Here is a 25,176-nt window from a genome sequence, read left to right as displayed (position 1 = left end):
TCTATTTTGAGAAAAATTTTATATCATATTCCGTTACATCATATTATATAAGATTTACTACGTGAGTTCATTCTATTGTTAGTACATTTTATTATCATTGTATAATAGTAAATAGTAACATATAACCTGAATGAGATTACGTCATTCTTATTCTAAGCACAGTGAGAATTCCATTGCCACGTTGAACATTGCCTTCACTTTGTCCTTGCTCGCATTTTACATTTACCTAGACCCGTGTAAATCAAGGAACCTATCACGTGTGTAGTAATTATATACATATAATTGTATGTGTAGACACATGCCCACTTACTGTCTTCAGAATACATAACGTCTTCTAAATTGTTTCATTACATGCAAAATATAAATATTCTCTTGATAGGATGCCGATGTTTACGCAGGTATTATACACCGAGAAACGAGCAAAATGTACACATTGTATGTACATGCATAATACAAGATCATGCATCATAATACAATATCAGTCATCCATGACTGGAACCTGAAATATTTTCAAGAACACATTATGTATACGCGGAAATGTTCCAGAGAAGAATTGAATGATTTTAAGGAGAACACAATTTAATGTAATCAATTTTTTTTAAATCGATCAAATCAAATTTGATTTTTAGCAGCATTATATATTTACAAAAATCTACATACACCTCTGAGATGTAAAACGTTATAGTAAAAACGCCGGTTCTGCGAATTATTTTAACATATTCAGACACTTATCGTTAAAATGTAACACAATTTATTCGCTACAATTTTTGTTACGAAGAAGAAAGTGAAAGAATATAAAATACAGTGTTACAAAAATTACATACATCTGTTATATCTACATGAAATCACAAAAGTAGTAGGATTATAATATCCTGCCACTCCCTTGGTGTTAAAAAGGTTAAAAATTTGATAATCCAAACTATTTTAATTTTTTAAATTTTTGTTAGATACAAATTAATAGTAATTATATGGCTCGTCAGGATCCAACAACGATTTGAGGATGTAACTAGGCTCGAGAACGTCTAAAGAATATCGAAAGGAGAGCGAGGTGGTATTTTATCTGAACTGTGCTTAAAGGTGGCCACTTCGTTGATTTCGTATCGAAGATTTTTGATAGCGAATTACAGGGTTTTTATCGAATCGCATTAGTTTGATTGGAAGGTAGGAATGACCGTATTTGGTCATTCGGCGATGCACTTCGCGGTGACCTCGTGCGGCATGTGTCCCTGATTCGAACGTTCCTATGTCGCACATCCGGGCACAACATATCCCCCACCCGCCGCCCTGGAGAAAGTGCACTTGTAATTTAATCTATTATGAAATATTTATTCTTCTCTTTCTTCTCCTCCTTTTACTTCTGCTTATATACAGGGTGGTTGGTAACTGGTGGTACAAGCGGAAAGGGGGGGGGGGGATTCTACGCGAAAAAAGAAGTCGAAAATATAAAATAAAAATTTTTCGTTTGAGGCTTTGTTTTCGAGAAAATCGACTTTGAATTTCCGCTCGGTACGCGTGCACTTTATCACGTCTCGTTATAACGGATCTCACTGTAGATCGTTGTCTCGATGGAAAAATTAAAAAAAAAAATTTTTATTCGATATTTTCGACTTCTTTTTTAGCATAGAATCACCCCCTTTCCGCTTGTACCACCAGTTACCAACCAACCTGTATATATATAAGTATGGTAATACGCAATACACGGGAGTCAGTAAGAATGACCATGCGAAATTATTTACTGACTTTATCGAATAATATTTGAAATGAGATTTACCCTGTTTGAGGAACATGGGATATGGTTCGATTTTTAAATACTTTATATCTTTTGAGATATCAAGGTTGTCTAGTTTATCAAATGGTATTGTATATTTATTATAACACTAGACGATCTAGCTGGACATCCTTCTACAAAAGAATATTAACCTGTTTATACCGAAAAACCCTCATAGTTCAGCAGATATTTTAACTTCAATTTGTGAAATGTAACGTATAAAAGATAAACAAGATAAAGAAAAGACAACGTAAACACAAGAATATCGCTTCATGTCTTTCTTGGCCTTTCGTACATTAAATTTGACAAATTGAAGATAAAATATCTGCTGAACTAATGGGTTTTCGACGTAAACAGATTGATACTTTCTCATAGAGAATGTCCAGTTGAATCGGTTAATGTTATAAGAGATTCAACTCAAGATCAACTTATCTGCAGGAATGTGAGGTATTAAAAAGTCAAACTATATTCAACCGGTTGAGTCTCTGAAATAGAATAAATTTTATTTCAAACATTTTTTTATAAAATCAATAAGTAACGAGTTATTTCAGTTGATCGTTTTTACTGACTCACTCTGTATAACGTAATATATCACTTTACAAAGATAATAACCAGTTTACATAATACGTCGGTAATACATAATAGTAATAACTAGACTGCAAAAATCCGCATATAGTGCATAAAAATACATGAATTATTGAAATCACAGCAGTTTCTATAATTTTTAGTGGATGAAACAATTTCTATATAGATTCTATTTCTTTAATTTCGCTCAGAAAAGTATGAATCCGCAGTCTAGTCATATCATAGGCAAGTTTAAATAATAATTTTTACATAGTTTGTTTTCGGCTTAGTCCTGTACGATTACGATTAGTGTTTATTGTCTATGAAGATTGGCGGTTCGTTTTGTAATATGCCAGAGTTCTGTTTCATCCTCTCGATTTATGAATTATTTATTCGCTGACTCCTTGATCTCGCATTTTAATTGTGAAACGTATTTATAACTAATTATTATAATTGCAGTAAGTATAAATGTTCCCCTTATACGATCCGCTTATAGTAACGGGATAAGTTATAGTAACGAGCTATAGTTGCACTCTACAGGTATTATATTATTGTTTGTGCTTAGATTGCATGTTTCTTATAAGCACGTGCGATGCATCTGAGCCTTTAATGATTTTTTGAAACTTCCAGTGTTTTTGGTAAAAGTTCTTAAAAGTAGGAAATGTTGAGCCGCTCGTAAGATTGCTAGTAACTCTCTACTTACAAAAACTACCGGTAAATCGTTTCCCTTTTATTTGATGCGTCGTTATAAATAGAGCATAAATCGTTTTGCAACATCAGTTTATTGTAAGTCATGCTGTTGTCAATTTTTTTTTTTAATATGTCAAAGGCTTCTTGTTCCTCGTCAGGCCATCTGAATTCCGAAAGTTTGGGATTTAGAACCCGAATAGGTTCCACAATATGTGAAAAATGTTCTATAAGTTCCCGATAATGTCTGTTCCAGAAAGAAAATTATTAATTGTTCCTAATCTTGACGGGTCTGACTTTGTACCATGTTTGATAATTATATAGCCCAAATAAATTGTCTCTTCACGCAAGAATTGACACTTATTAGGCTGCAATTTTAATCCACTGTCTATTATTCTTCCAAAAATTTGCTATAATCTCTCTTGTTGTTCTTTAAGTAAACGTCCACGAATAATTATATTGTCTGTATACACAAATCATGTTATTCCGGGTAACAAAGATTCCATTGCTCGTTGAAAAGTTGGGGGAGCATCAAGCTTTTATCAAGGTAATATCGTTCTAATATTTGTAAAATATATTGTTTATCTTCTTGGTTTTTCGTTAATAAATTATTACATTCTGATATTGGCCTGATTTACGCCTCATTCTGCGGTGTCATTAACTGTTTTCAAATCTTCAGCTTTCTTCTGAAATGAAATTTTTGATAGAGACATAGTTTTTCATATTATCCAAAACAATTGTTTTTAAGTACTTGTACTTTCTATAATATCAGCTATACATTTTTTTTATACGCATAGATAATCTTCTATCAGGTATAGTTTCAAGTATTACAATCATTGACCTTAGTCTATTTAAGAGAACAAGTTATCTTCAATTTTGATTATAGTTGCCGTATCGTTATCAACGATATTAAAAAGATCGTCTAATGAGTTAACAAATTCCTTCTCTATTTTTTTTTTACTTTCACTTCAACGTTTCTGAAACCGTTGTAATCGTCATCAATTTTAATATAACGTTAATAGTAAGACATTAACACGCAAAACTTACTAGGAGAAAGTTTTAAGCCAATAACTCGACTTTCATCATACTACAACAAATATACATATTTTTTCATAACTTCCAGTTTCCATTTTTTAAATTCACTCTTTCTTTGCATATAACTCTGTGATACGCACACCGCCAAACCTTAACTAAGAATGAAGAACAGACGCTTGCTATTACTAACAAAGACCCAGGTAACGACTTTCTAAATAGCTAAGTTTAAGAAGTTGATGTTTAAGTTTAAGTTTAGGTTTAGCTTTTGTTTTTGGTTTTGGTTTAGATTTGTGCAGCAGGAGGCTAAAGAGAGCTTTCTCGACTCTCTAAGCTTGCATACAGATAGAGTGAAAAATCACGTTGGAACTGATATCTCCTCAAAAAGATAAGTTTGGTTTAGATCCTAAGTATTTACCTGTCTTGGATGTGCGACTTCGATAAAGTTGACAGTCCCTCTTTAGTCTAACGGTTCACTCACCACATCTTCGTGCGGATCCTCCTGAATCCAGCTCGCGTGACTTTGACTTTCTGAACAGGATGCAAAAGAGCAAGTGGCCAATCGAGTGTAGTAATGCGATGACGACAGGGCACGTTAAATGGCTTGCTTATCTTTTTATATAAAAATTATAGAAAGTGCAGACAGAGAGAAGAACGTTGCGGTGCAGGAAATTTCGGACCCCGTAGTATCCATTGGGGAGGGGGGGGGGATGCTTGAACAAGTCTCCCTGCAGCGGTCATTTGACGACTGTAAAATAACTGATACAGCAAGTGAACCCCAAATTCTTCCTCGTTGTATACTAGAAGGCTACGGCAAGACTATTTTTTGATCTTTTGTGGGAGTCCATGCTGAAAATATGTCCCTTCAATTCAAAAATATAGAAAATAATCGACAATTCAGTGAAAGGAAAATAAGCTGGCATAGCCTTTGCTGACGACGGAGGGCGCCAGATTGATACAGGTGGCGATAAAGTGGAGAGGAATTACAAAAGAGAACAGACATATGCGAAAAGTGGAAATTCGGAAAGAGATGTCAGGGTGGAGGCTGACAAACTTCCTCACTATAGTTATCTGAATATATTTAAATATATTAATATACAATATTGTAATATCGTGGAAATTAAGATATAAATTTTTCCCCGATTACTTATAATTTATTAATATTGAATTAAATATACAAATATAAATTGGACAGAAAACGATGTTTGTTTAACTGAAACTAAATGCCATACTCGTATTTACATCAAATAACTTTACAGTTATTTGGCAACTCTCGTCACAACCAATCTCTCTCTCTCTCTCTCTCTCTCTCTCTCTCTCTCTCTCTCTCTCTCTCTCTCTCTCTCTCTCTCTCTCTCTCTCTCTCTCTCTCTCTCTCTCTCTCGCAACTCTGACAACTCGATCAATTCTCTCAACTCTTCTCTTCGGTGTCTCGATCAACTCTGACTCTCACTTCTCAACTCGCATACTCTGACCTCTCGTTCGCCCCTCCTTGAAACACGAAACCGACCTTCTGGTCTAACGTTGTTTGATGTTTTTCTCACATCTCTGTAACAACTAGGTGACTTTAGTCACATAGGCGCTCTTAAATGTAAACGAACCACAGAAGGGTGACGTACACGGTTTTTTCTAATTTCAACCGACCTCTAATTTAAATTACTTTACGATATTACAATAAATTAGCATACGTTTTAAAACTGAAAAGGTCACGTTTCTTGATACGCAGAAATTTTATGACAGACTAATATTAAAAATTGTTATTCTACATCTTCGGTTTCCGTTGTATGGGAAATTACCTCCATCCGTACCACCGAATAGACTACCTAACTGCAAAGAAACCCGTTCAATCGACTGTCGTCACTTCTCAAGTGCACGCGTACTTGATGAAGCTTTATCGTCGATTTCTTCGAAAACGAAGCTTTGGATCAAAAATTGTCGCTACATTTCGATTGAGTTTTGCACGAGGAATCACCCCCGTTCGGCTCGTACCACGATTTTCGATACACCCTGTATACTTTTTTTGTCTACCGTAGATGTTACTAGCTTTTCACCTTTTCTGTTATCTAATTTATTTTTAAATCTGTAGTTTAATTCGCTCTATGTGTACCACATGATATAAAATACTGGATAATGTGAAATTTGTTGAAGTTTCCTAATAAATGTTAATGAATGAGAATAGGTGGATGAAGCCTCCTACTAACATGGCTGTGTGATATTGTTCACGAGAAAAAACCCGCTCTCTCCGTAATTTGTAAGAGCGCGTAATAAACCTAAAGACTGTTCTAAGTACTATTCATAAAACAAAACACTTACAGGAGTACCGATTCTTTTAACTGAAAAGGATGGATTACGTTAAAAAAATTAACTTCAAAGTGTGTACATTTTATGATCGGCCCTTAGGTTTATTGAAGGTCTGAGTAAGGGCGCATGGACCTTTGGCAGCCAGACAAGGAGGGATGGCGTGCGAATTGTGCCCTCGACGTATACCTGCTATAAAAGTATAAAATTTCGGGATAATATGGAAAAATAAGTGCGGGTTCAATTTATCTGCGTGTCAAACGAGCCTTCCACAAAAGAACCTAAGTAGGCCGGTAATGGGTTTTCTAGACAAAAATTACTAGAAACTATTAATTATTTGTAATTTTGATAAATCGCCTCGTTTTAGTGCTTTTATCTATTTTAATTCTGCAGAACTAGCGGTCGTTAAAGTTTGTCATTAATGTATGCAAAATGTTTGATTTTATTAAAGTAAATGCTGCCACTTACGTAGACGGAATCACGTGTAAGATAAAGTGAACAATTATATTCGATATGAACTATTTAGTATCTATATGCAAAATTATTTGAGAAGGCAAGTTATTTTAGATAGATAGAAAGTGGAATATTTCCTTATTGGTTCGCTCGTCTAAATATATCCAATTCCGTGCAATGAACACACAGAGTTTCGATAATTATTCTATATAAAAAATTTAAATAAAAATTTATCGGATTTATGTAATTTTTCGTTTTTCATGAAATCGAATTTGAAAATTTACTAAGTACATGCATGTGAATTTGGCTAATTCGCAACTCAAACCGAATGAATAATAAGTACATGCGAAAAAAGGTAAAAAACGAGAAACATAATTTTTCGTTTAATTTTAATTTTAAAAACGTAATTTTTAACAAAGCTTTAAGAAAATAATTGTGTTTGATTCCGGATGGTAAATTTGACAACACGCGTTGAAAGGTTAGAATTTTATTCTTAACGGGTAACTGCACGCTAGTGTCGACTATAAAATTCTCTTTAATCTATTTATGGGGAAGACTAGTGGTAGAGATGAGTAATATGGTCAGGACAACGGTTAGGGAGGAATAACGAGGAAACAGGGTCAAAATTCGGGATGATTCAGGAATTGCGGTATGAGTAAGGAGTTGTTCATCCAATGTTTGAACACGTGTAATCAGGAATTAAACCAACGTGCGTGTACTCAACAAATTTTCAAATTTCATTTTCTCATAAACAAGACTTAAAATGAAAAAATCTTATTCCACATTTCCAACATATTTTTCTCAAGTAAAATGAACCTTTGCAGATTGTACTATGATTACTGGGACAATCTGTATAGAAGGTTACTGTATCGTCTATTGTATCGTCTAGCCTTTTTCGGAAATTCTTGTGGAAGCTACATATGTAGAGCTATACGCAATACGTATTAAAAATTTGTATTAAAATTCTAATAAAAATTGAATTAAAAATTATATCAAGAATTTGTTTAAAAAACGAATTTGTTAAAAAAAAAAAGATTGACCTCTGTAACTATATTATTAACACCTCCCATATATAGTTTTTCCGTAATTAAACAAGGAAGTGGACCAGATAGATCTTATACAACATGAAGCAATACAGTAGAATAACATGTAAAAAACTTTTATTCTTTGAATATACAGTATCGGACGAATGTATTCGTACATCTTTGAAAACAGAATAACTTTCTTAAAATTGAACCACGACTTAAGTTCTTTTTAGAAGATAGAAGGATCAATTTACTAAATGGCATGTAATTTTGAATAAATTGCAATTGGTCGGAATTACAAAGAAAAAAGTAAAAGTGGCTTTTTTATCTAAACCTGTAATAAAAATTTAAACAACATATTTTGAAGATTTATGCTAATTATGTACATGCTAAAATTTTCATTGAAATCAATTAACATTGCTATGAGCTAGAAACAGTAAAAAATGATGAAAATTGCAGTATTTTCCAACTTTCGGCTTAAGATCTAAAGATTTTTTTTCAATGTTTTTCACTTATTCGTATATATTTATATATATATTATCGTATATAATTGCAATTTTTTCAAAAATTTGTTTACGTTTCATCTAATAAACCAGTTCTGCCCGAGCAGTCGAGCTAGGCGGACGTAAAGTATAGTGCTTCTGACATAGTGCAAGTGAACCAACCAAGGATGGAAAAAGTTCCAACGATAAGAATATTAAATAAAGGAGAAACATACACTACAAACAGGGCAGTAGACCAACAGTGCCCAATCAAAACAATAAGTGAAGTACAGGACTGCTCAAATACAAAAGAAATAGAAATGGAAATAATACAAGAAGACGACGTAAAGAGCAATACCAACAAAGAACTACGAGAACAAAATGAAAGCTGGAAGACTGTAACTCCCAGCAAAAAAAGAAAAATAAACCCAAACACAAACGATAGGAGTGCCAATCCATAAGTGTATTTCTGTTTTCATATACCATACCAATATATTTGGATTTTGTATCTACAATATATAAATCCCTTTTACGAATAGCAGTAATAACGACTTCATCCTTCTTTCCAAATATTGTAGCCATTCTATTTGTAAATACAATCCTTTTTCCATTTGCGGTAACTTTTAATACTGAGATCAAATTTGCCTTTAATTCTGGTATGTATAATGCGTTTTCCAATCTAAATTTCTCAAGTTTGTTTTTTATATAACTAAATAATATTGCAGTACCTTTACCTTTGACTTCAGCTAATTTGTCATTCGCTAATTTTACTTTTTGATTTCTGACTGGCTCTATGGATTCAGAACAGTTTATGTCACATCACATATGTGTAGGAATGTTATATTATAAATTAACAGAAAAACAGTATGATAAACACAATATCGTTGCACTCTCACAGAATTGAATATAATATCGCATTTCACGAATTTGCTTCTCACTAATTCTATGTCACAGCAACACGATGAACTTCTCTCGACCACGATTAATTCAACTCTGACAGCATTTACCACGCTCATTTTTCCCTTAACAAACCTTGATAACGCTCACAACACTCCTTGACAACATTAACATATCTTGACAACGTTTATAAACAATCAGCCACGTCCTTCCCTGACGTCACACCATCCCACATATGTAACGTAGCACCGCTGTCAATGTACCATTCCATCGGTGGTTCCATGTTTATATTCAATGAAACATCAGTAATAATACTATTATCCTGATTATCTTCATCCTGAATATTGGAAGCACGCAAGCATTATTCAGTTTTGGGTATTTCAGGAACTTGTACTAGTTGAGCTTTGCGATCATCGTTTTTCTTCTTCGAACACTGATTTGCCTTATGTCCACGTTTGTGACAATAAAAACATTCAATGTGTTTTACTTTATTAGCTTTTAATAAATTATTTTTATTAGAAAAATTTCTATTTTTATCATACCTTTTGTGTTTATTTGAATCTTCCACTTGTAGAGCTTCTTAGTGATCATTCACAATATTTGAATTATGACGAGAATTAGCTTGTTCTAATAATTTTATCTTAAGCGCATCTGGAGTAGGTAATTGGTTCCGCGATTCGATTGCACATCTAAAATTTTCGTATGTATTCGGGACGCTATATAATAATAGAATTGACAATAAATCATCAGCGATTGGAATATCCATTTCTTTTAATTTATCCACGTGGCTGAAAAAATTATTTAAGTGATCAGATATATTTTCACTATATTTTCGTGAACATTTTCGTGAATAATAATTGCTTCAAGAGCGTACCTTTTCTTGCAGGTCCTTTGGATTCGTAAACCTCCTTTAATTTATTCCACATTTCATGTGAAATTTTGCAATGCTTCACATGACATAGCTCACTCGAACTTATGGTAAGAATAATATCGGCTCTGGCTTTATCATCCCTTTTATTCCATAAAGAGGCTTCATCCGCTGCTTCAGGTTTAATTATTGAACCATTTGCATATCCCCACAAGTCATCTTTAATGAGTATTGCTTCCATTTGCAATTTCCATGTGTCGTAATTTTCTTTATTTAGTTTTTCAATACTTAAACTCGCCCCGCTCGACATTTTTTTTTTTCTTTTGATAACTGTATTATCACGTAAAAAATTATTGTATACTCGATAAAGCGTCCTTATGATATTCAACACTGAATCATCGATCACGCACCCCTTTTTTTTTTTTTAGGTTATCTTCTGCGCTTCTCAATATTATTGCTATTAATAATATTTTCAATAAAAATAATAACTAATTATTGCACCTGGGCCCATAACCTGTTGTTATTTCTATACTTAGAGATAGGATCAGAATAGTTATTTTATTGAATGGATAAATCTATCACACCGTTCTGAGCCGAGAAAAAACCTTTATTGCACGCGCTTACAAAAACTAGGGATAAGAACAAAAAAGCATCTTAAGCCTATCGATTAAATCTATCGATTGTAACTAGGATCATTCTCTGGTTACTATTTCTTATAACTAACGCATCTGCATATGGATGGCGAGCACGAACTCACGTTGTCATTTTCAACAAATATAAATAATACGCATTTAATATATAATATATAATATACAATATATGTGTTATAATATATAATATACAATTATATATGTCGGAGAAGAGTCAGGAACAGGGTTGTGGGCGTTTGATAGATCTCCCTTGGAGTTGGCCATCGTTATGTTATAACGAAGATACGGCCTGATACAACGAGTATGAACACTACCGATTCGACAATCAACAGCGGCGATTAGGCACTCACGACACTAGTGATAATGGTCTTAGGTTCGATAACGAATCCACGGTCAACGGGATGATAGATATACTTGCTCACAAAATCTAACTCAAACGTGTAATACTCACTGATCGTAAGGCGCTACTCCCTTCTTCGATGAGATCTCCAGAAAGAATGAATCTTTGTCCCAATGATGCCACAGAGGAAAACTATGATGATGTGTCCAAAGACACGCGATCATCGGATTCGTCGAGTATAGCCCTCGTTCCGAAAGTAAGGGAAATTGACGTCGCTGTCGATTGGTCGATTTGGGGCAAAAGCTGCCTGTCCGTTTGAAAATCCTAATTAACAAAAACCCCAGGTTTTATAGTGGGTCCTCAGGCTAACTGAACTTGTGCTGTGCAAGTGCCTCGACATCTGGTATTCATTGTCCGAAGGAACCGTTGGAATGTTTTATTGTCACGTACCTCCATTGGTATTTCTTTTAATGAGGGTCAACTATAACTCCGCACCTTTGTTAGACGAAGCGCCCGTCCCGTTGACCGCGGCTACGTTCGGCGACTGATGGTCGCCTTGAGCCCGAGTTTATTATCACAAATCGCAAACAAGTACAATTGGGCAGAATGACGGCAAATTGTTTAATTACGACTGTAAGCTTTAATTACGATTTTACGAATTTTCCCGAAGTTCCAGAGAGAAGGCTCCGGTGTCCTTTCATCTCCGACATATATAATACATATTATATATTATATATATAATTATATAAATATATATATTATTCAAATACATATTATTTGATTTTATATATATATATTATTTTTATATATATATATATATTTATATATATATATTATTTATATATATATATTATTTATATATATATATATATATATATATATATATATATATATATATAAAATCAAATAATATGTATTTGAATAATATCCATAACACATACTTGCATAATAAATAAAAATCTAAAATAAGTTTACAATAAGAAACTTTTTTAATGCTAAATCCCAGTTTTATGAACATACGATTAGCTTCCTCAATATTTGGATGGTAACTGTTCGAGACAATTGGAAAGGTAAGGGTTTACGACACTGCTGAATGGGATCTAAGATGGGTGTAGGGCTGAAAATTCTTGAAGGCTCAAAAGTGTCGTAAACCACTTGGTGAATGAAGCAAATCTTTGTCCTTCCCCCTCCCCCCATTTTAAGCGATCGGGCAAATGAGGGAAATTAGTCGTCAATAACTATTATTTTCCATCTTACGAGAACCAATGGTTATGGAGTGTGGGAGTGAAGAACGTCTTAAACGTCTAGAACGGCTCACAATAGAAGTTTGTTGATAACTCCGTTTGAGTGACAGTGCTAGTATGCTAAGAAGAAGCAGAGCCAGCTAGATACCACGTGCGACAAGTCGAGAGTCAGATTAGAAGGAAGCACATCCTGGACCCAGCGATCAGTTGCCAGAGTCTACTGACTTATCAGAGATATCTATCGGTAATCAGTGTACTGGAAACTCAAGACGAGGCTCATCGCAGTAGCTAGGTGGGGAACCTGCAGTCGTTAACAAACAAACATCTTCGTGAACTTGCATTGCAGTGAGTCGAGTTTTGTATATTGCTTGTTTTGCGTTGAACGATGGATTCAGAAAGGGAGGAAGCTTTCAATACGCTAACACATCAACTCTGTGTGTCTAGAGCATGCCTCATGAGATTTAAATGTTTCTGGAAAATGGATGGAAAGATAGCATCTCTCGAGACCATTAATGATTGGACAACTAGGTGCGCACGGCAGATTGACCGCTTTCTGTATATTCAGGAACAAATTCATTCCTTCCTCGTCGAGGGAAGTGAGGAGGAGAAAAATCACATTTTATTAACGGAAAATGTTGTAGCATTTTATTGTGAATTGATTCAAGAGGCTCGCAGTAATATAGATCATTATATGTTTCGAAAGGCCACTCGCGCTTAACAGCGCGAATCAGGCAATTAGAAATGAGTGCGTTTCCTGCAGTGTCCGCAGCCGCGGCTACTATAAATTTATGGTCCATTCTACTGTCTTTCACGCATCACTTGTTTGTACTTCCGCAATAACTTCGAATTGCTGATCAATCGAAACAAATGCTTGAGCATCATCGAACGATTTCACTATTTATATTTAAAGTCTGTAGTAAAGAGAGAATCTGCTGGCACGCTTGAAGCATTGGCAATGTCCGACGACAACTATAATGCCGCATGGAAACTTTAGTAGATTTGGAGGCGTTTCTTGAACGAACATACTAACAATAAGTGCGACCCTCAGAAAAACAATCGCGTCTTGTATTGTTAGCTAGCGCTGAGAGGCTCAAACGTCCATTGCGCACAGCCGACGATAAATTAGAGAATTCATACAGGGCACGGCGTTAAGACGTGTATAATTGTATAATCAAATTCTTATAACACCCGAGCAATGGTCATTGTAACATATTTTATGGAGGGATGATCCTTTGCAGTCGGTCGATATTCACGAGTCCACAGACGCATTCTTAAAATCTTTTTAGTGGTTCATTGCACGCAGAGAAATTTAGAAATTATTCTATATAAATTAGAGAAATTTATTCCAACAACGGTGGAAATTTCGTGGATGCTATTCGCATCCCTACTCCAGAGCATTTTTGCCTCGGCACTATAGTGGTGGTGAAGGAGGATTGCCTTCCTCCTTTACGTTGGAGGTTCGACCGTATCACCGAGATTGCATCAAGACAAGGATGGCGTTACCAAAATCATCTCAATAAGGACAGTTAATGAGGTTGTCAAACGGCCGATGGCGAATATCTGCATCTTACCAATGAAGAACGAAGATCTAATACCGCGGGCCGGATTCAGAGAAACTAAATAATATCCAATCCTATGTATTTAAACACATACACGGGTATACACGTAGAGTAATTTATTACATTGTAATTAATTACATTGCCAATTCATACAATTGAACATAATCTTTAACCATTGTATATTCGTGGCCACTGTGTTCGCGTAGTTCAATAGAATCTATAGTTATGGTATAGTCATGGTAAAATTGCATTGTTTAGCTGCGATGTGTTATGGTGCAAGGATCATGATCCGATTACGATAGGACGAAATTTTTGTCTCACTCGGAAGGTTGTGACACTCAGGAAACATCTTGACAATTTCTTTAAATAAATATTGTTAAGGAAATTCGAGGATTTGGGAATACAAATTATTGGCTATATTTCCATACAACAGTTATACACCTATATTCCTCTCTAAGAACGTCTTGCACGCACGCTGGTTGCCAACCGACTAACCTAGATTCTTCTAACATCTGGCAACAGTCTTTTGTCTCCACTGAGTCCTTGACGCCCTCTAACCCTTACACACACACTCTCATGTACAGTGTAAATGTATCACTTCCCTAACACGCCTCCTTACATTTATACTGTACACTTAATTTTATTTACATACTTGTCGAATTAACAAAATATTTAACATTTATCGCTTTCTTTACATTTCTCTTATTTTACATTCATCCATGACCTAAACCTTTCAAATTTCTCTCTACACAGTGCCTTCGTAAAAATATCCGCAGTGTTTTCTTCTGTACTTACTTTTATTATGTTTATCTTATTTTCCTTTACGTACTCGTGAACGTAGTGGTAATGAACTTCGAGGTGTTTAGAATTTTTTGTAAAAGTTCCGTATTTTGCTATACTCATTACTCCAGAGTTATCCTCATAGATTTTTACAGGGTTATCGTCTACATTTACATCGAAGATTTTCATTAGTTCTCTGATAGTCATTACTTCGCTCACCGCTTCCGATAGAGCTACATACTCTGCATACGTCGAGGCTTTTGTCACACACCTTTGTTTTTTAGACTTCCATCCAATTACATTTCCATACAATCTAATTACATACCCAGAAGTCGATTTCCTATCTATATGATCTCCTGCCCAATCAGCGTCCACATAACAATCTATCGTTTCGCATTTTTCATTTCTTTTATAATGTAGCCCTAAATCTCTAGTCCGGTACAAATATTTCAATATTCGCAAGGCATATTTAAAATGTGTCTCGTTACAACAATCTTGAAATCTATCAGTTAATAATTTTTTTTACACTTATCTTCCCTTTCTTTTTACCTTTGTTTTTACTACAAATCAACAAATCGTCTACGTATATTAACAAATAAACAACATTTTCTCCCTCTCCATAAGTATATAGGCACAGCTCTATATTGTTCTTTTTAAAACCTAATCTCGTCACATACTTATCAAAACACTCATACCAGTCCCTCGGACTTTCTTTTAACCCATAAAGCGCTTTCGATAATTTACAAACTCTATTCGTTCCGTCCGCATATCCCTTTGGTTGATTTACATATACCTCCGAGGTTACTTCACCATTTAAAAAGGCAGTTTCTACATCCATTTGCTCAATTATTAATCCATTTTGACAACAATATGATAGCAATATCTTAAAGGTCTGATTACTCGCCACTGGAGAATATATGTCATCGGCTACGTTTCTTTGTTGAAATCCCCTTACCACTAATCTAGCCTTATACCTGTCCTCTGATTTTTTCGTGTAAACCCATTTTACATCTAATACTTCTTTGCCTTTTACCCTTTCTACCAATTTCCAAGTTTTATTCTTATAGAGACATTCTATTTCCTTATCCATAGCCTGTTTCCAAACTTCATTATTTTCGCAACAAATCGCCTCCTCAAATGTACGAGGGATATCTACTTTACAATAATTTGCATGAATCTCGCAAATATTTTCCTTTTCTGGATACCTTACTGGAGTTTTCTTAATACGTGTAGATCTCCTAGGAGTGTTTGAGCTTTCAATACTACTATTATTTTCATCTTTCCTACCTTCTAACTCTTCCTTATCCATACCATCCAATGAATAGTTATCTTCGCTATCATTTCTATCTGCCTCTAATGAATTTTCCTCAAAACCGATACATTTAGTGTCTGTCTCAATGACCTCTACATGTCTAGCTATTGTTATTTTTCCACCTAATAAGACTCTGTATCCTACTTCACTATATCCTAATAGAATTCCCATATCTGCCTTCTTGTCCCATTTGGAAACTCTTTTTTGTTCTGGCCTTCTTACAAAAACTTTACTTCCATATAGATGTAGATTTTTAACATTTGGTTTTTTCCCGAAGAATATTTCAAAAGGTGTCTTTCTTTCTATAGTATTCGCTAATATTCGATTTTTCAAGTATGCCGCTGTACAAACTATTTCCGGCCAGTACCTTTTATGTACTTTCGCTTCCGCTAACAAGCAACGCGCCATGTCCATCACTGTTCTATTATACCTTTCCGCTGTCCCGTTTAATTCATGTACGTATGTTGGGCAATTATTTATTCTTATACCTTTATCCCTAGCAAATTTATAAATTCGATTATTTAAATATTCTTTACCATTATCGCATCTTAATATTTTTAACCTCTTGCCCGTTAAATTTTCGGCTTCATTTACGAACTGTACGAAAGAATCAAAGACCTCATCTTTTGATTTTATACAATAGATCTTAGCTATTTTACTATAATCATCGATAAATGAAATGAAATATTTTTCTCCATTGAATCCGGTGGTCTTAAAGGGACCACATACGTCCGTATGAATAATTTCCATTATTTCCCTAGCCTTAGTTCGATTATTTTTGAAAGGTAAGTTATGCATTTTGCTTTCTATACACACCCTACATTTCAAAAGTTCCTTTTCAAATTCATTCGGTATGCCAGTCACTAGCTGCTCTTTACCCAAAATCTCTAAATATTTAAAATTTACGTGTCCTAGCATCCTATGCCATCTTTCCTTTTTACTCATACCACTACGTTCGGCGCTGTTTACTAAGTGCTTCTTCCCTTTCAATATACTTTTTATTCTATATGTCCCATTTTCTTTGAACGCTACAGCTGTAAGTTGATTAGCCTCATCTATTATTTTCGCAATATTTCCTTTGGAAATAACCGTATTCTTATTGTCTGTTAGTTTACCTAAACTAATCAAATTTGCGGACATTTCTTTCGCGTAAAATACTTTCCTCATATTTATTTTATTTTGTTTTGCGAATGCTTCAAAATAACTTATAACATTCCCAACTTTTGTCGCTTTTATCGGTCTATTATCGCCTAAATATATATTTACCGGTTCTTTTAGGTCGATAGATTTATCGAAATAATTTATATTATTAATTATGTGATCAGTACAACCGCTATCTAATAGCCACACTATTTCGTTCTTACTTATCTCATTCGTCTCACTGCTGTTTGCTGCGTGCGCCGTTGCTATCCATATGCCTGCTCTTGAGTTTCCATGCTCGCCCATGCCGGTTGTTGATTGACGATGAAAGTTTCCACGTCCTCTGCTCGTATTGCCTTTGTTCCCTCTTCTTCTGTTTCGACCACGTGTTGGCCCATGCCAATAGCCGTTACTGCTTTCCGCTTGGACGCCATTTTGACACTCTCTCGCAAAGTGTCCTAATCTTCCACATCTGAAGCATCCTTCCTTTTTTGCAGAAAAGGCGTTGGTTTGCCTTTCTCCTCGATTGGATTTATTTTTCTTCTCTGCTACCTCTATTTTATTTTTTACATACGCTACCGTTTGATCCTCTTCTTTCAATGCGTCTATTATGTCCGCTATGTAGCTGTATTCTTCGGGTAACGTATTCAGCATGTAATTCAGCTTTTCCCTCTCACTTACTTGTGCGCCCGCACCTTTTAATTCATTGATTAATTTCTCGAAATCGTTAAAGAATGATGCTGAATCACTGTAGTTCTCCAGTCTTATGTTTTCCAATCTCCTTCTGCATACGATCTGCAGTGCCGTCGACTCTTTCAAGTACATTTCATCGAACCTTTTTATTATATCATACGCCGTTTTTCCTTCCCTAACATACTCCAATTGTCTGTTCGATATTGCACTATAAATTATATTAATCGCCTTCAAATCCTTTTTGTCCCAGTCTTCATCGTCTCTTTCGTTCTTCATTCTAGTTGTAACAACCTCGCATTCCTTATATTTGAGAAACATCGTGATTCTTTGCTTCCACATTCCATAATCCTCACCATCGAATATAGGTATCATGATTTCCGATCTCTCCATTTTAATTGATTCCTTTTTTTTTCTTTTCTTACTCAAGCGTTCCTACGTGCTCGAAGTATATTTTTTTCTGAAAGTTTTTTTTTTCTTTACTGAAAACTCACTCGCAAGATCGTAACCACGCACTAAATATCTTGCAAAACTAGTAACCACGCTCTGCTACCATGTTAAGGAAATTCGAGGATTTGGGAATACAAATTATTGGCTATATTTCCATACAACAGTTATACACCTATATTCCTCTCTAAGAACGTCTTGCACGCACGCTGGTTGCCAACCGACTAACCTAGATTCTTCTAACATCTGGCAACAGTCTTTTGTCTCCACTGAGTCCTTGACGCCCTCTAACCCTTACACACACACTCTCATGTACAGTGTAAATGTATCACTTCCCTAACAAATATTAAATTAATCAATTTTTACACGATAGACGTATATCTGCTTTTTACTTTTTACGCTACACATTGTTTTGATAAGAATAAATTGCGGATTCCTACTTGATGCGCGTCCATCAAATTTTGTGCTTTCCACAGGGTACATTAACCCCGAAACTGTCCATACGACCATCGTCGTGAAGAGGTTGTAGAGCTGCGGTGGATGGAGAAACCCTTAAAAGGTCAAAAGTTCGTTCTCTTTGCGTGCACGCTGCGTGACATCCTCGAGGGTCGCCAGTGCTCCTGTCGCCTGGCAACGCTGCTTATTCGACCAATGGGCGAAGCATAGAGAACGAGAAAGAAAAGGGATAGGAAGTGGGTGGAAAAGAGAGGGGAAAATAGGAAGGTGAGCCCCTTCCTTTTTCTTCCTCCGCCCTCTTTTCCCGCTGCTGGCTTTATTTCTACGCACTACTTGACTCATCGCCAAGCGCTAGGCGCCACTTTAATTGGACCGAGCAATCGTCGAGTTTCCCTTCTTCCTTTGAAGGGTGCCAGCCTTGTATCCAAAAAACCACCCTTCTGTCTTTGAAACTGCCGTACTTGCTCCGTGCAAGACCCCTCTTTCCTCCTTTGCATTTGCTGCATCTTTTAGAAGATTCAGGAGCGCTCGAAAGAGAGAACTTTAATATTTGCTTTCGTTTCGAGATCGTTTGTGCACGTCCTTGGCTTTTTGCGCTCGATTTTATCGGAGTACCGACGTCGTTGGAAATCTCAAAAGTTCAACGAAATATTGATTTTAAAACGTTGGCAAAACTTTTCTTTGAAGATACAAACCTAGGGAACCAAGCGAATAAGAATCGAAAAATACCTTCTAGTTTGCACGCGTTTCCTCGCCAGCTTCGATTATCGCCACGTAATTATCGCGTTCTGATTACACTCGCTCGTCCATTAATTGTACGCAAATTATGCAGCATGCTTGAACCTAAATTTATGACTCGAAATTGCACGTACGCGACAGCCGATAATGATGATGAAAGATAATTCGAAGGTACAGAGTATCCAATAATTTCGCTCGGAAACGTAATTGTGGCTGGTGATTTCTAAAATAGAAACGACAAGGGAGTGCTCTTAAAATTCTACGAGCAATTAGAATTCCAAGAACAATGTAGTAAATATAGAATTTGTGGCGGCACTCGACAACAAAATATCCGCCACTCGACACTAACTAATAGCAAAATACTGACATTCGCGGACGACACAGCTGTACTAGTCAGGCACACTAATCCTGTAACAGCAGTTACATTACTACAAGAACATATCACAAAAATAGAAAAGTTTTTTTTTTTTTTTTTAAATAAGAATCAAACGTACGATTTCACGACATTATTTTTTATTTAGTTGTTTACATTTACAATTTGTCCGATTTGGACATTTGGTAGAATTTTTTGGCTGAAAAATAGAAAAGTGGCTACAAGTTAAACAAATTAAAGCAAACTCCAATAAATGTAACCATATTACATTCACACATTCTGAACGGCACTCACATAATACAAACAAGGCAAGTCAACCTAGGACTCCACATAGATATACAACTCACATGGAAACAGCATATCAAATCAATAATAGACAAAATACAGATAGCAAGGAGACAAATGCATTGGCTAACGATCATAAAATCAGTCTGGACGGACGGAATATCACTATGGGGAACAGCAGCAATGAGTCATATAAGCAAAATAGAGACAATGCAAGCTAAAATTCTTAGCACAATAGTAAACGCCACATGGTACGTTAGAAACGAGGATATTCGGAAAGACCTGGGAATACCAACGGTCAAGGAGGAGATTAGCAGATGTGCAAGAAGGTACAGAGAAAAAATAGCAACGTACCCGAATCGGCTGGCAGTGGAAACGATCAACACATCAAGCATAGAAAGAAGACTAAAAAGGAAACACCCAACAGATCTCATAAAGGATATAACCTAACAAACACGAAGATAGTACCCTGCTGGGGGTAGCCACCCACATGATAATCAAACAGCCAAAAAATTCTACCAAATGTCCAAATCAGACAAATTGTGAATGTAAACAACTAAATGAAAAGAAAAAGATCTCGACACTAACTTCTACTGGGCGTTATGAACGTTCGGGACCCGGGTTCGAATCCCGGCGCCCGTAGTCCGATTTTTCTTCCATGACACATAAATGAGAAGAAAGCAACAGTATCTTATAGCGACGTCTACATCTTCAGCCAGCAGCTACAAGTATCACGGACAACAACTACATCTCAAATTGATTATAATTTATCTCGTATCATTTCTAGATCTTAGAGAAGACGTTGAGGATAAATAATGTAATTGAAGTTGAAGTTAATGGTAACGTAAGACAAGAATGACTACGGTATAACTGCGGTAGCGATTGTTTTTTAAATGGAACTCATATTCAAATGGAGCAAGGAAAAATAGGAAATAAAAGTTAAGCTTAAGGGGGGGGGGGGTAAAGCTTAAAAATTTTTTTGCATTTTTTTTATTTTTTAATTGAATGCATAACATCTTAAAAATATTGTGTCAAAATTTCAAGTCGATTGGAGCAAAATTGACGAAGTTACGAGTATTTTTATACATGTCGGATTTTATTACCTACCCGACCCGAGCGTGCTATTGTTACCTGGCAGACGTTTTTTTCTCTATATAATACCTAATCTTACCCCCAGATCTATTTATAGTACTTAACGACTCCTTATACCTGTACTGTATATTTTGTCAGTGTAGAGTATAAAATTTAGTGTAGGAGTAAATATTCTATCGAGCAGACGTACACGTGCGTTCCTATTTTCGCATCATTTTGGCTCCATTTTCATTAAGTTTTGTGTTAAATTATTACTAAAATGCCTAAACAAGTTACAAGATCTGATAGACAATCAACTGGTTCGAGATTATATCGACTTAGAAAAATCGTACCTCCGCATAAACGTAAATACGAAGGCACTTCAACAAGTAGCGCGTCAACTAAAAAAATAAAAGTGACCGTTGAAGATCAAGTTACAAAGGACTTTTCAACAATTGCTACGCTAGTGAAGTGTGTGAAATGTGATGGAAAAGTAAATTTTCATTCGACTAAGAAAGAAGGCCTTGGATTTAACATCAAAGTGTCGTGCGAATGCTGTAAACAGATTACAAATGTTCCGTCTAGTGTAAGAATAAACTCTGGTACTTTGATGTTAATTATCGGTTTGTTTTCGCGATGAGGATATTAGATCTTGGATTAGTTGGCTGTGAAAAGTTCTGCGGCTTGATGGATTTGTCTAGTAGGTTTTATCAAAACCGACGTACAATGATTACGCGAAAGAAATGTGCTCGACTGTAAGAGAAACAGCGAATCGATTTTTTTAATCTGCTATAAAAGAAGAAAAAGTAGCAACAGCCGAAGAGCTATCATGGATGATAGCAACATCCTTTATGGACCTGGCATTGATGATTCAGTGTGAGGTAAGCCGATAAAATTCCCTTATGAACGTTTTATACCAGATTTTTTAGTGTTCAAAACTTTAAAGCGTTTTCCCCACAATTCACGTTTTCAAAGTCGGTGTCCCCAATTACTTCAAAACCACTGCACCGATCCTTTTGAAATTTTGAACACTATTTCTGTACATAATTTATGAGGTAACGCTGCAGAGTTTTTTTAAATTTGTTAATTATTTTTATTTTACAATAACAAATTAGCCGCAAATTTTCGTAAAGTCGGCTAATTTATCCCTTCAAAGTGTTCCAAAAAAGTGAAAAATTGAAATTTCGAAAAACCCTCCCAGCGTTACCTGTGGAAAACTGTTACCTAACGAATGAACTTTGATTTTTTGATTTCAGATAATCCAGCACCAAGTTCTGAAGGGCACCGCAATTATACTTTTTTCCGAGACACATCCGAATAATTGCTGCCATTGCCGTATTTTTTAATATTTCTCCGTGAAAATTGTATACAATATTCTTCGAATGTCATACTTTAATGTACTATTGGTTTTAAAAAAGAGACAACCAAAAATACAAAATTATCAAAATACAAATAGTTAGGCAATAAAAATATCCACATTAGATAACGTAAAAGATTATGAGTTGCAGTAGGAAACATGAATTATCCCATTTTCAGTATTGCGTCATATGCGCAGCAAACAGAGATTAATGTTTCGACAATACCAGAAGTGAATATTTTTTACTCTATTTCAATAGTCTACAATGTTCATCTCGAAGAAGAATTAAGGTAATATGAAGCAATTACTGTTTTTGTTTTTCATCATTTTTCTGTCACTTAATTAGCATGTAAATTTCTTATTATGAACAATACTTTTTATGAACAATAATTTGTTTATCTTGAGTGAATTTGCTTACTGTGATCGTAATTCTTGATTTTAATTGAATTATTTCTTATAAGATACTTTTATGTTTCTTGTAATGTTGTAATCTTGTAATGATGTCCTTGTAATTGATAATGTTAATTTAAAATTACTTTACGTTTTCCTCATATTTTCACTTCTTTATCCTATATCAGTATTTTGAAGAGTAAGCTATTAATTTCTCTCTAGATTTCAAAATCGTATTATACTCTCCACCAATCAGAAGCGATCACGAAAAATCACAAATCAATACAAAAAATTACGGTAAATGGCAACGAACGTGATCAAATCACTCGTGATTCAAAAGTAGCAGTTCGTTTCTACGAATAAAGTCAATGAATAAATATCAATGAGTGTTACTTCTTGAAGCTGTAGTTTACAACAACGCTATATTAGTTCCATCTACTGTAAATATTGTTTTTGTTAAATCCAAGCTGCCAACATATCGCACGCAACTCTGCATTAGATAGGTTCGTGTTCTGTAGCGTCAAAGCCGCGATGCGCACGGTATTCCCTGAATTCAATAAAACGGAGGAAGGTAGAATGTAGCCTCGTAAACGGGTAATCTGCTATTCAGGTCATAACCTAGCACACGTCAAGCCAGAACGGTCGTTTTCCCGGCAACTATTCCGGATTCTCTCCTCCTACCTTGGGACTCTACGAGATACGATGCAGAGGACGAAAAGGACAAACTTGGGGAAAATGGTGTAGGGATGCGCACGACATTTATAACTCTCGGATCGAATGGTTATTTCCGAAGGTTATCTTGGATATGATATTTTCAATGACAACAACTGGAATCAACCATTCTTTGTTATAATACGAGCAACTTCTCAGTTTCTTACGAGTCGGAAATTATTAATAAGGCTAGAATTGGAAACGGTGAACATAATAACTAGACTCGGATATTTATCCAAATTGATATTTTGATGAACACGATTGAAGGAATAAAATCTAAGCATAGACTTTTTCTCTTGCTTAATATGTATATTATAATAGATACTATAGATTGAATATTTAAATATTTTGCAGCATTATGCACGTGTATTGTGTATATTTTTGAAACATCCGCAGTTTGATAATTTAAAGAATTTTGAAACTTAGTTTCACAGACTGTTTCGTTAATTAGTATACGTTTTTAGAAATACTAATCTTTTATGCATAAGCGATGACCGAAAACAAACCTGCCCCCAAGTCACCATCAACAATGCAACAGTTCCTAGCAGGGACTCAGTCAGATACCTGGGCATGACCCTGGACAAGAGACTAACGTGGAAAAAACACATCTCAGATAAAACGAAGCAACTAAAGGACAAACTAAAAAAATTCTATTGGCTCACGGGCCGACGCTCCAAACTAAACATACAGAATAAAATTACCCTCTACAAGACTGTAATAAAACCTGTCTGGATCTCTCTTTCCTCTTACTCACTATTCTCATAGTCCGAATGGTTTATATAGAATATAGTTCGATCCCGATTATGAATATATCGATCACTGACTTAATTATAATTCCTACCGTTCCAGTAACGCTGATATCTTATTCTATACTGAACCGATAATGTCGCAAGTGATACTAGGATAGTACGAGGGACTACATAATCAGTAGGACACTCAGTACTAATACAGCCGTAGGACACTCTTAAGCATTGCATGCATGCTCTATCTAATTTTTAGTCAATGGTAAAACATTTCTGACGGATAGCGGACTAACGTTCTTTCCTGTTTAAAAATGTTTTACCTTCGGAGCAGACCCGGCGAAATAATCGGTAACACAGTTTTAATCTTCATAATGTAGAATTTTGTAATTATGAACAAACTTATCGTTATATATATATAAGATATAAATTTTGTGATGAAAAGTGAATATTTACCGAAAAACTTATAGTTAGTTTTTCAACAGTTCCTACACAATGTTGAATTAATATTTTATATTCCACGAATATAGTTACAGTGTTTGCTCCAAATTAAATAATAAATGCAAGAGTTATGCTTCTTTTTTATGTTATTTTTTCTTTCCATGCTTAAAATACGTTACGGTTATAAAAACTGAAGACAATAAGGCTTGAAGAATTGAGATATTTCCGAAACCCATCTTATAAACAGAAAGTCCACTTTCCCAATGACCATCACTAATAAATCCCTAGTTATGTAAAGTTTGAAAATTGTGCAAAATAGGTTTGCGCTTATTTTTAAACATATTTGGTGCACAGCCTGTTCGCCTTCTCAGTACCATA

General features: G+C 35.2%; 1 protein-coding gene across 1 annotated transcript; it reads right to left on the bottom strand.

Annotated features, from left to right (window-relative positions):
* Window positions 1-9,022: 9,022 nt before the first annotated feature.
* LOC117215967 lies at window positions 9,023-10,644 on the bottom strand. Its single transcript, XM_033462524.1, has 3 exons — window positions 10,081-10,644; window positions 9,749-9,994; window positions 9,023-9,543 (listed from the first exon to the last, which is right to left on the bottom strand). Exons 1-2 carry the CDS (start codon window positions 10,382-10,384, stop codon window positions 9,978-9,980), a joined length of 321 nt encoding a protein of 106 aa, XP_033318415.1. The 5' UTR covers window positions 10,385-10,644; the 3' UTR covers window positions 9,023-9,543; window positions 9,749-9,977.
* Between the last annotated feature and the right edge of the window lie 14,532 nt (window positions 10,645-25,176).

Source organism: Bombus bifarius, unplaced genomic scaffold, assembly GCF_011952205.1.
Source record: "Bombus bifarius isolate JDL3187 unplaced genomic scaffold, Bbif_JDL3187 scf7180000009949, whole genome shotgun sequence".
Lineage (NCBI taxonomy): Eukaryota > Metazoa > Arthropoda > Insecta > Hymenoptera > Apidae > Bombus > Bombus bifarius.
The sequence above is the reverse complement of the archived record's forward strand: the minus strand, read 5'-3'. Positions and strand labels throughout refer to the sequence as shown.

Bases quoted from the DNA above. Each gene is read 5' to 3' on its own strand.
- LOC117215967 (XM_033462524.1), bottom strand. From the start codon at position 10,384: ATGTCGAGCGGGGCGAGTTTAAGTATTGAAAAACTAAATAAAGAAAAT.